We start from the raw sequence: 13,021 nt of genomic DNA, 5'->3' as shown, positions 1-13,021 counted from the left end.
CAAATGAGATAAATTTAAATATTTTCCAATAAAATATTTGAGGGTACTGCCCCCCAAGTTGATTGGCATTGCCATTCAGATGGCGTGAGTGTCATTGATTATGTGGGGCAGGGCACATATTTGCTCTCCTCCCCCCCATCATTTCATGTTTATGTTCTGGACACTTATCTGCAACAGTTTTTTAATGCCTGGATTGGCACCATGAAGCTCTTCTGAGGGCCCTGCTTTGACATGTGCAAAGCTGCAGACATCTCATTTCACTAGCCCAAGATGCCACTAGCCCAAGATGCCACCTTGATATTCTGCTTCATCTCATGATTTGGGATTTGTTTGCACATCCTTAGTATTTATAGGTTTCTAATATATTTATTTAAAATAAATAAAATAAAATACTTGTTTCATAATAGGCAAAATCCCAACTGAACCTCCAGAGGCACCAGGAAAATGCCCTGAATCAAAACAGAACCAGATATCTTGGATTCCTTTTCGGGCACATTGCTATAAATTCTTCACTGGTTGGTTTGATCGCCCGGAAGCACACTTCAAATGTTCTCAGTTAGGTGGGTATCGTTTTGAATTAGATCATGACATAAATTTTCCATGTTAGGAAACTCCTAGTTAGTATGTAAAACCAATGTGGTAAGTGGATGGTGTTGCAGGGAAGTCATATCCTATGCATGTCAAGAAATATGTCCCATCAAGTTTAGTGGGGCCTATAGCTAAGAAGTGGGTACAGGATTTTAGCCTTGGACTTTGACCAGAGAGACAGAGGTTCAATATCTTGCTCACCCACAAACCTCACTGGATGCCTTGGGCCAATTCCCCACCTTTTAGCTTAATATGTCTCACTGGGTTGCTATGATGATAAAGCAGAAAGGAAGCAAGCCTGGAAATGACCCTGTAGTCCTTGGAGGTACTGTAGAATGGCAAGGCACAGCAAGTGGGGTTTCTGGCTGACAATGCTGCCCACACTTACTTTGGGAGAGGCCAAGTTCAGGGAAGATTGGAAGAACAGGTGGTTTGACCTTCAGAGCGCTCAGGTCATCAGAAAAATGCCTGACTGTGCTGATCCCTAATAATAAATCTTTCTATTGTTGGGTGCTTCTGTGTGAGGTGGGTTGTGTTGTTCTTCTACTTATTATCCTCATTTGTCCAACTAAGAGATTTATGTATGAATCTTACTGAATAAAAGTTCATTGGTGGGGTGTTAAAAAGCCACATGCCATATGAACACACACATTTATTAACTTTCCATTTTATTTCCTCCATAATACTTTTGAGCCCAGATAGAATGTTGCTCCACTGGGGCCAGAGAAGCACTGTGGGGAAACAAAAATTGTGTGTGCCAGCAGCAGTGCTTTCCTTCTAAATTGACTTATGATCATACATAACAGATGGGCATCTAACTTCTGCTTAGAAACTTCCAAGTAAGGGGAGTCCACCACCTCTCATGGGAGTCTTTTCTACTGTTGAACATTTTTTACTGTTAGAAAGTTCTTCCTGATGTTTAGTTGGAATCTCCTTCCTTGTAATTTGAAACCAATGATCAGTTTTGCCAGTGTGTATCTATTAAATACGTTGTTGCTTCTGTTTCGTCTTACCTGCCCCTAAGGTCCCAGAGCAATTTACAATGATAAAAGTATGCAGTATGAAAATTGTATTTATTTAAATAAATTAAAGGTGGTATGACAAATTCTTAATGAATTAAGAATTTAACTCATCTGATGTTTCCTAGGTAGCACCTTGGCTTCTATAGAAGATTTAGCTGAACTGAAATTTTTAGTGGAGCACACACAGCAAAACACACGTTGGAATTATTGGATAGGATTAATTAGAAATATTGAAGGTAACTGTTTTACAGTCAATGTTTATACTATAATAACATTTATAATACTTATTTCTAATATGTATAGTTATTTATTAAAACAATTTATATACAATATTCTCTATGTGGTTTACAAAAAATGCAATATAAGAAGGTAAAAATTGGTTAAAACTATAAACATTTTTGGAAGTGAAAGAGCTCAGATGATACCTAACTCCCAGAAAACCTTCGTACATCAAGCCCAACACTTCTTCCATGTGTTTGAGGGGTCACACCAGCGTAAGAATGTAAAGGCATATGTGGTGGGAATGTTCAAAGGTGAAGTTGTTTTAGGAAAATGTTGTCTAGGGAATTTCTTTAATTGCATCTCAGAGTTTTCTTTTCTTTTCTTTTCTTTTCTTTTTTTGCATTAACTAATATATCAAAGAAATCGAACAGTTAAAAAGCATAGCATTTGTAACACATCTTCTAATGGCAGCACGTACAGCCATAGGTAGTAATTGGAAAACTTTAAATTTGCTAGGAATAGACTAATATTATAACACAGTTTGGCAAACAGCCTTGCTGGAATTACTGAAGATAGACACCAGTTTAGAAATGAGACTGTTTCCTTGGATTTAGGTGGAAAGGAGAAATAGAGCTGGGTGTCATCAGCAAACTGGTAGCACGGCACCTCAAAACTCTGGACAACCTCTCCCAGTGGTTTCATGTAAATGTTAAATAGCATAGGCAACAGAACAGAACCATGAGAGACCCCGCAGGCCAATGGCCAAGGCATCAAGCAGGAGTTCCCCAGTACCCCCCAGGAGTCCTCCAGAAAGGAATCGAGCCACTGTAAAACAGTGTCTCCAAGTCCCAGCAAGGTGGCCCAGAAGGATACCATGGTCAATGGTATTGTAAGCCACTGAGAGGTCCTGCAGAACCAACAGGGACACAGTCCCCAGTTCCTGTCATAAGTCATCCACCAAGGCTACCAAAGCCATCTCTGTCCCATAGTCAGGCCTGAAAACAGATTAAAATGGATCCAGATAATTCGTCTCCTCCAGAAACCAATGGAGCTGAGATGCCACCATATGCTCCAGAGCCTTGCCCCAAAAGGGATGTTGGAAACCAGAATATTTGTATTTACCCTAGCAAACTAAAAAAATAAGTCTGTTGTTCCCAGTGAGCTCGAGGTAAGTGTGCTTGAAGCTATAGCTTCAGATTAGAAGAATAACAGTCTACATTAGGAAATGGCATCTATATGTTAAAGTTCACTTTATGAAAAAGCAGAGCCAACAATTTTTCCAAAATAGTTTTGGGAGTTTTGGGTACTGATCTAGAAAAAGTGTTTTTAGGTATGAAAAATACGTATAGACAGCCCCCCCCCCAATTTATGCGCATTCAGTATGTGTGTGACCATGTATACATGCATCACACCAAATGCAGAAGTGACCTGGAAACGTCATAAAGACAGCACTGAAATATCACTAAAAGGGCAGAACGGGGTTGGGATGGGGTTTTTGCAGGCTTTTTTCAATGGGTTTCAATTATACACGATTTCACCAACACATGTGATGCCTTGGTATGTAACTCCCATGTAAACGGGGACCTTCCTGTAATTCCTAGTTTAGAGAAAGGAGAAAAAGAGATGTATCTACTAGTCATTTTAAAAAGAAATGCTACATATAATCTGGTTTTGATCCCGAGCAGTGTGAGCAGTCCCTGTTCCCATGACACTTCTATGTTGTCTATAAAAAAAGCTGCTCCTGAGAGCCAGGCAGCTGTCCAAAATAGAGCTCAATATGGTCTGGGGGGAGGGGGCACTGTAGCCAGAAATCAGACACCCTCCCCATACTGTTAGTGTATTCAGTGTTCTGATATAATATTGCTGGTTGCATGCATATTTTCCAAACTAAAAATGGTGAGTGTATTTTTAAATTGTGTTTCCATATAGAACACATTGCAATGTTTGTGCTGCTCCTTCCCTTTTTAGTCATTACAACATCTATTGATTTTAATAATATGATTTGATTTTAATACTAGGAGAATGGTTATGGGAAGATAAGACTGAAGTAGATTTTGTCAACTGGAAAGCAAATGAGCCCACAATCGAGGCTGAAGATTTTTCCTCTTACTATAGTGGCATCTGCGCTTACATGAAGGCAGATAATGGGGAGTGGTACAAGGAACGCTGCAGAAGAGACAATGGATTTATTTGTAAAAGACACAAAAGTAAGACATTTTCTTATTTATTAACAATAATTATTATTCAAAGCAGTATTTAATTGTTGAGGTGAGTTGTATAGAACTACAGTGAATGTCTTAGGACAAAATAAAAAAATTCCTTCCAGTAGCACCTTAAAGACCAACTAAGTTAGTTCTTGGTATGAGCTTTCGTGTGCATGCACACTTCTTCAGATACATGCACACAAAAGCTCATACCAAGAACTAACTTAGTTGGTCTTTAAGGTGCTACTGGAAGGAATTTTTTTATTTTGACTATGGCAGACCAACACGGCTACCTATCTGTAACTGTCTTAGGACAGTCTTATGTAATTGTTTTCTGGCTAGATTCATATTACTATAAGTTTATCCGTGTCATCTCTTTATCTGCCCTCTTCTTAAAGTTGTGTAACAAAGGTGTTTCTGTGAGACTACTGTCCAGAGAGGGACTGTTTCCTGTCTCTTCATGTTTATAATATTCTGCCTTGTTCTATCCTTACTAGCAAGTTCTCAGTGGGGTTTTTTTGGGGGGGTGCAATCTTTTCCAACTGCCTTTCTTTTTCTTGCACATTCCATCAAATTGGTCCTCTTTTTTGTGTGTCCTCCATACTCTTTGTTACTTCCCATTCTCTTTCAAACTTCTGGCAGACCTTACTGGAGCTTCCAGTCATCGACTCTCTAACAACAAATGTTAAAAGATAGAACCAAAGCTAGAGAATAATCATTTTCACTACTTCTATATTTAATAATGTTCTTAACATTTGCTAAATATATAATAGTAAAGGTTCCCACTATTATTTACAGTCCTCAGAATGGGTATATTCAACATTTTAATAAATCGTTCCTTTTATTCAAAAGGAAAAACCATTTAATAGATTCCACTTTGATAGTTTTAAGGCTCAGGTCACCATGCCTGATCTTGCTAAGCATAGGGATTGAGTGAACAGACCGAACATTTCAAATTCAAAACTTGGTCCCCATTTTTAAACAGTAACATATTTTCTAATTGAAAGAAGCACATCTGGAAGCAAATGTCCTATCTGAGGTGCATTTTTATTCTTTCCCTGTAACATTATTACACTCACACCAATCTCCAAGTGATAAGACCCTCTCCAGTCATCTGTACTCTTCAGTTGCAAAAGAGTGACTTAATACTCTCCAGGGCAATTTTACTTAAAGAAACAGATTTGGTGACTTTAGTAGTCCACTTTTCTTTTTTGTCCATTACCTCCAAGGAAGGACATTGTGAATCAGGAGTGCAGACCTACTGAGAGATATGTGCACAGCCCAATGCATACATGGCAGATAGACTGGCAGTCCCCATCCTAAACTACCAGACCTTGCCATATCTCCAGAATTCAATGTTTACACTAGGCTAGAGACAAAGGAACTGGCAGAGTCCTTGTTTACCTAGGAATGTCCCATCAAGAATCAGTTTTGCTCTAGTTTCTCCTCTGAGTATTGAATAGAAGGGTAAAAAATGTGCAGCACACTAAGCTATTTCTGGAAAAGTTGAAATACAAATGTGGTAAATGGATAATAATTGCGTATTTATTTCACAAGATTTATATATTGCTTGGTTGTAACAAAACCTCAGATAAGACTTGTAGATAGCAATTGATTACATTGGATGGAAAAGCAGAAGGTTAGCTTATTGAGACATTCGTTCCAAAAGGTGATATATTTCAGTCTACAGGGGATCGGTTCTTGGCAGAGAGTTACAAGTGTGCCACATTTATTCAGAATTCCATGCCAATGAAACCAGCAGGACTTGTTTCCAAATAAATTACTTTTACTGCAACACTTTTCTTAACAAGAACAATGAAATCAGCTGAGGGAGAAATGGAGAGGGACCAATTTGAAAGCATAAGAAGCAGTTATACTAAAGCTAAGCAGGTCTGAAAGTTACCTGGATATGATACTACCCCAAGCCATATGTAAACTGCCCTAATCTCTTAGGAAGAAGTGCAGGATATAAGTATACCAAGCAGAGGAATAATTAGGAGGTACAAGGGCCCAATCTACTTGAATGCAATCCTTTCAATAAACTCCCTCTCCCTACCCCCCACATTCCCCATTAAATCCATTCCATGTACAGTGGTACCTCGGGTTAAGAACTTAATTCATTCCGGAGGTCTGTTCTTAACCTGAAACTGTTCTTAACCTGATGCACCACTTTAGCTAATGGGGCCTGCTGCCGCCGCCATGTCACTGGAGCACAATTTCTGTTCTCATCCTGAAGCAAAGTTCTTAACCCGAGGTACTATTTATGGGTTAGCGGAGTCTGTAACCTGAAGTGTATATGTAACCTGAAGCGTATGTAACCCGAGGTACTACTGTAGTTTGTTTCTAGGTACTCCAGTCAATTTGATAATGTCACCTGACCACCTATTTGTTCCTTGTCAAATGATGCTTGAAATGGCTTGCTGCTTACTTAACACAACTGATTTTAAAAGCTCACATTTATTTTTTGAAAGTTATTTCTGTAACCTTATCCTGGTTTTCCAGAACAAAAGCTAAAGAGAAGAATCATTCAGTGAACCATTCACATTTTAAACCCTTTTCTAACTTGTGAGAACTTAACATTCATTTCAATTTTTAAAAGCTACTCATGGTAGAATCCATTATACGACAATATTTGAATGTTCAATTGACCATTCCTACATTTTTTTAATAGATAATGCTGGCTGAATTTGCTGGCAAGCAGACTAACTTTCCTTTTACTCTTCCACATTAGTCTGGCTTACTTTATTGCTAATCAAAGCTCTGAACTAAAAAAAAAAAGGTTAATAATACTGTCTTGCATACCTGTCTTCCCTACTATGTTGAAAACATTTGCTTCTGTACTTTGCTATTACTGTAGATAGATAGATGATAAATAGATACACACAACAATCACACACACCTTAAACATTTCTTTTGTTTTACAGTTATTGAAGAGACAACTAAGTCACCTACAAAAACTGCAGGTAAGACTGGGTTTTTTTTAAAAAAAACCTCAGGTAAAATTACAAACATCTGTGCTATCCAGAACATTGAGCCAAACATTCTCCAAAAAGAACTTCTGACTCAAATTTCTAGGCATGGGGTTGATGAAATAACTGGGACCATAACAAACCCTCAACTCAAAATCTTTCGCCATAGTGGTTTTTTGTTTTTTTTTTTAAAAGGGGGGTGTATTCCTATTTTAAGAGGAATCTGAGCTACTCCAGTGCATCTTTTTTGCTTCTGCGTCCCCTTCCCTCCTTGCAGTCAGGTGACCATTTCATTGGCTGGTAAGTTTTCAGCACACTATGCTTATGTGCAGAAAATACCACCCAGACATCCCTCCTGTTCTTACAAGGGGGTTGTCACTGGTTTGCCATAGTATATAGTATTCAGTGTTGTCTATTATATTTTATATATATATTACATTTTCCCCCATTGGCAGAGCAAGAAGATAGTTCTGCATCAGGACGTGGCCGAGTTATAAAGGTGGTTTTCCCAGTGTTCTTCATCCTCATCCTCATTGGTGCAGGCACTGCACTTTATATTGTCTACAGAAGAAGATTTCGACAACAACAAACTACTGGTAGCTTTGACAACGCTTTGTATCATGACAATAGGATTCTTATTCAGAATAATGAGTCAGAAGTGCACGTGGAGGACAAAGGAATGTAATGCTATATGCACTTACCTGTGAGTAAGTCCCAGAGAGCTCAATAGGAGTTACTTCTGAATTGACAGGTATAGGATTGCACATTTTATTCATTCATTTCCGAGAAGTAACCATTGTTGGGAATGGTTTGTCCGAAGCCTTAATATGCAAGGGTACTTTCTATGATCATGCTTATTATGTGGAATTCTCTGAATGCATAATTATTATTTAGTGAAAACATATTCACAAAATATGTTCAAATTAAATATTACTTGACTTGAAAAATTAAGGATTGTGTCGTCCTTATCCTTTGGCAACCAAGGTACTGCACAATATTTTTGCCATGCATGAAAAAAAAACCCACTTGTCCGGTGTTGTAGAAAGAGCAAGGGGTGTATCTCACCCTCTTCCACTCTTCCAGAAAAGATAATAATCAAGATGTTTTTTGTTCTTTTTAAAGGATTCAATATGTGCAGCCCAGGTTCTGATTCAGTACCTAATTTTGTATCCGTAGATAGGCCTATTTCTGATTGCATTGTATGTCTAGCCTTTGCTTGTTTGGTGGCATTTCTGCTTATGGCTTAAAATGGCATGGTTTTATTTGTTTTCTTAAATATGATAGTGAAATGTTTCTTTGTGTCCACCCTTGCACTTCTCCTCCAGAAGTGCCAATCATCAGTATGAAAATAGGCTTCCATATGTGCAGCCCAGGTGCTAAGTAAGAAAGAGTAACTGCATACATAGCACCTAGTTGTAAATGCATTTTCTTACCTAAGACTGTTTCGGCTTCTGTCTTGTTAGAGGGCATGTCTTTGGGTTAGGGTACCGTTTAGCAGGTTTTGTTGATATTATTATTGCCCCGATCGTCTAAAATCTTTTAAATTGCTTTTAACTGCTTTTAAAGTTGAGTGTTTTTAAAATCGGGGTTTTGTTGTTGTTTCCATTGAAAATTGCAGTGGCGACCTCAGTGGCCCAGCTATTCTCCTATCTTGACAGGTTAGCCTAAATTCTGTTGGCTATGCTCTGGTAACCTCTATGTTAGATCATTGCCACATGTTATATGTGGGGTTGCTTCTGAAGACAGTTTGGAAACTTCAGCTGGTACAGAATTCGGCAGCCAGGCTGTTCACCAAGGCAAGATGGTTTGAGCATATTACACCAATCCTGGCCCAACTACACTTCATTACATATCTTTAGGCATTGGGCAAAAACATTTTGCTTCAACCCGGTCTTTGACTGATTAACATTCTAGGGCCTTTTAAATGTGTTGTGGGGGTTTGTTTGTTTTTGTTATATTAACTATTTTGTGCTCTCATTTTGTATTTTTAAGCTGTGAACCCCTCTGTGATCTTTGGATGAAAGGTGATATACAAATCTAACTAACTAACTAAAAAAAATTAAACCATACAAATCAGTATCTGCAACGTGTTCCTTAAAAATTCTACACTGGTAGCATCACACACCCATTCAAATATTATTACAACACAGCAACAAACTGCTGGGAAAGGTGATGGGGACTTTCCCCCTCTCTCAGGTGAAAATGGTTTATTCTGGAATCAAATTCATCAAGAGATATCGGAAATTATTAAAACACACATTCACATTTCTCCTCAGTTATCCTACTAAATATGTGGACAGATTCTATGACAACATTTCACCAAAAGGAACTTTTGATATGGATGCTGTTAGCTGCCAGGATCTCTACAGCACAACAGTGGAATTTTTTTTAATTTTTTTTTAAAAATCTGACTACATCCTGCAAAATTCCCCAGAACATTCAGGAATCCACCAAATTCAATATGTCTCCATGGGAAGACCACCTGATGGCTTAGGTTAGAGGAGAAGTATTGTCTGATCTAGTTCTACACATTTACACTGGCGCATGGTACTTCTATTATTACTCTGAAATGTGGGTATTATTTATGTCATCATTTCTGCATTGGCAGACTTGCCACGTGTACTCCTCCACCACTTCATTTTGTGCAGAGAGTAAGATTCTTTCATAAAAAATGCACCCCATGGATCTAATTACAGAATATATGCACACGGCACACTGATAGCATAGGGGAAATCTGAAGTGTGCAGGTTTCATCCTTTATTCCTCACAATTGCTGTGCTTAGTAAGGTAGCTCAAAGCTCATTTACTAAGTTCGTCAAGATAAGTAGTTCACCAGTTCAGTAGTGGCTGTTGCTCAGTAAATTGTGGTCCTCTATCAGAAAGCTGCACATTACCAAGAGGGCATCATTAAAATATAATATCCCACACCGCTGTGTAAATAAAACTAAACTCTTATGCTGAACTGCTGGCACATATAGAGTTGTTTCTGCTATTAGCCAAGAAGTGAGTATGATAAAGCTTATTAACATCCCCATGTTATTCAGTTGCTGACAGTGATGGAAATAACTGTGCAATACAGAAATCTGGGGCCCTTGTTCATAGCAATGTGTCATCTTCACACTGCTGATACTTCAGATCTCCAGAAGAATAGGAGGCAGAATAGAACCCTGAGGCAGTCCATAGACATGGAACAGAAATCCGCCAACGGCACCTTCTGAAAATGATTCTCCAGGAAGGACTAGAGCCACCATAACACTGTGCTCCCCCGCCTCAGTCCCAATTCAGACAGCTGATCCAGAAGAACTTGACAGTTGGTATTAAAAGCTGCTGAAATGTCCAGGAAAATCAATAGGGTTGCACTCCCACCATCCATTCCCTGGCAAAAGTAATCCTTGTCGTGAGCTAATGAGAGATAGATGCCCTTACCTGTGGATTCAGCAATCCAAATGCTGGCTAACAGTCGTATGCATGACTTTAATGGAGTGCATCCCTCTGATTATATTTGCATTTAGGGAATTCTTATGCATTACATAGCACTGGCTGTCTTGACTAAACTATGCAGTCATGCTTAGAAAAATTTCAGGCAACCATGTAATTGGTCCAATGTGTGTGTGTGGGGGGGAGAGATCCAGCAGCCTTTATTAGGGCTGACTAATATATCACAAAGTCATGTTACATGTAAAGCAAAACCATAACATTAATGGAGGGGAGAAGGGAGATTATGGAAATGCCTGGAATTCTACATAATCTAACTATCTTGAGGTGGAACATGGGAAGTTTTATGTAGACTGAATTAAATTACAGTATATTGTGCTAGGGTGCAAAATAGATTTCAGACTGTATCAAGGGCTGCTGGGACATAGAAACACGAATGGTTGTTACCCCCCCTTTTTTTTTTAAAAAATATACAAGTTAGCCATTACTTGGCTCTATCTCCAGCAGTGAGCAGAGAATAAGAATCCAAGTGAGCCACAGAGCATGCCCTTGTCTGCAATGCTTCCATTTAGAATCCAGCACCCCCCTGTCTCCATGCCTAAATACAGCAACTCCAGAACATGGGCAGAAGGTAGCAGAGTGTGTGGGGTTCAACTCCCGTGCAAAGTTCAAAATAAAATATATACACTCAGGCAGTAGAATTCTTCAGTAATAGTTTACTGAGGTTCAAAAGCGTACAGGATCTTTCTGGATCCCCAGTAAGATTCAAAAACTTCAGCTCATAAGACTGCATCCAGTTACAAAAGCAAAACACACAGTCAGGATAACAGAAAGTAGAAAGAGAACACAGAACCACTCAGGCAGGAGATATTGATTTGAATGTATTACAGAACAACCCACTTCCCCAAAAAGATGGGAGACTTTTTGCAAGAAGGAATTTTTGGGGGGGGAATGTACTGGGAAGAGTGGGATAACATTGGCATTGACCCAACATCATCTAACCTCCCTGCAAGCAAATCAGAACGAATGTTTGATAAATAGCCAATGTCATCTACTCTCCCTGCAAACAAATCAGGATGAATGTTTGCTACCGGTAAATGGGTTGCCTGGAAGGAGCCCAAATAATAAAAATTGATATAGAGGTTTCTTTCTTAAGTTATTCTTACTTTAAGGAGTGGAGGAGGGCCTGGAATCTAGATATTCTGTGAATGAAATAGAAAGCATTTACATTTTCAATACTTTTTTTTCTTTTGCAGGAAAATATCATTTAAAAGATAGAAGTGCTTCTTGATTACTTTATAATTTTTAATGGATAAATTGTTATTCAGATATGTATCTAACTAGGATATAGTTGCATAAGATATACACTTAAAATAGTTAGCTATATTTTACAATGTACTTTCTGAAACCTGCCAGGAAGAACTTGTACAAAATGTCTATCCACCTCCCTTGTTACCTTAAGTACAACTCTCTCCATAGCAACCAGAAACTTTTCAAAGCAGGAATAAACTAATCCTCTCTGGCTTGCAGAGCACAGCCAAGGAATTTAAAAAACACTGGGCTTCCCAGCAGCTTAATACTTTGAGGGATTCAAAAGGCCACAAAGCTAAAGATACACAGTCCTCCCTTTTATCCCCCAGAGCAAAGGTAAGAGGAGAAAATTCAAGATGGGGGTTTCCTTCTAACATTTTTTCAGTTTTAAATCCTTTCCCGGTGCCACCCTAAAACTAAAACTATTTTTAATCATCAAAAGCCCTTCTTCAACATCCACACAGTTGTTAATTTCCCATCTGACTGTACGCCAGGCACTGTTTTGGCAGGCATTATTAGCTGCTTCTACTTTTATAGCTTCTTAGCACTGCTTTATTTCGCAATGAAACCTACATTCTTTTACAGTAAATCAGGTCTGATGTTGTGTATAACAGGCATGAATGCTGTATGGAGGAGGCTTCCAGTAAAGGGATGGATACATTCATTGCTGTGTTTGTTTAGGGACGCTTTTAATGTTTAACAGACCACTGTATTTTAATTTTTGTTGGAAGCCACCTAGAGTGGCTGGGGAAACCCAGCCACATGGGCAGGGTATAAATAATAAATTGTTATTATTATTATTATTATTGGCTACAGTAGGCCAAACTTCCTATTTCAAAGCAAAAGTTTGTCTTTTGATACAGAAGGTATATTGTATTGGGATGAAGGACATTTTATGAGCGATGTCCTTTGCCAGTGCTTTTTTCCCCTAAAAAAATGTTTAGGGGTACTGTCATTTTCCTACTCATACTTAAATACTGCCCCTCAATGAGGCCAAATTTAGATTCACAAAATGTTTAGGGGTATACTTCCCCCTACGTCCTCCCAGAAAAAAGTGATGTCCTTTGCAGTATCTGGAATTAGATATAGAATAAATTGTACGTCTATAGGAGTTTCCTGGCATGGGCACAAGCGAATCTTCATACATATCTAAGCATGTTTTGATAAAATTACATATTTGCAGGGTTCTTTTCAGGTTCATGATGAGAACATTAATAACTTTTAGCAAAATGTGATGTTAGTTTGCTTTTTTTCTCTCTTTACATTTCAT

At 38.5% G+C, this 13,021-nt stretch overlaps 1 protein-coding gene and 1 long non-coding RNA gene across 7 annotated transcripts in view; one reads left to right on the top strand and one right to left on the bottom strand.

Annotated features, from left to right (window-relative positions):
- Positions 1–9,078, top strand: part of LOC310689627 (macrophage mannose receptor 1-like) — a 45,422-nt gene extending 36,344 nt beyond the window's left edge. For 2 of the 3 annotated variants that reach the window (XM_083467366.1, XM_083467365.1), the window contains exons 26-30: positions 408–560; positions 1,736–1,846; positions 3,851–4,039; positions 6,961–6,999; positions 7,461–9,078. In XM_083467366.1, the coding sequence (XP_083323492.1) occupies positions 408–560; positions 1,736–1,846; positions 3,851–4,039; positions 6,961–6,999; positions 7,461–7,690 (722 nt within the window). In that variant the 3' untranslated portion in view covers positions 7,691–9,078. The remainder of the gene's footprint in view (positions 1–407; positions 561–1,735; positions 1,847–3,850; positions 4,040–6,960; positions 7,000–7,460) is intronic. The other variant, XM_083467367.1, reaches the window with a different exon arrangement.
- Positions 1–13,021, bottom strand: part of LOC310689701 — an 81,446-nt gene that overhangs the window by 33,608 nt on the left and 34,817 nt on the right. The window contains exon 3 of one of the 4 annotated variants that reach the window (XR_014517595.1): positions 4,342–4,708. The exons of the other annotated variants lie outside the window; for them this stretch is intronic. This is a non-coding gene — a long non-coding RNA (uncharacterized lncRNA). Of the gene's footprint in view, positions 1–4,341; positions 4,709–13,021 lie in introns of those variants that run through there. 4 annotated transcript variants of the gene reach the window in all.

The sequence above is a fragment of the Podarcis liolepis genome (assembly GCF_965112155.1).
Source record: "Podarcis liolepis genome assembly, chromosome: 12".
Classification (NCBI taxonomy): domain Eukaryota; kingdom Metazoa; phylum Chordata; class Lepidosauria; order Squamata; family Lacertidae; genus Podarcis; species Podarcis liolepis.
This window is presented reverse-complemented; position numbering and strand designations above follow the sequence as displayed.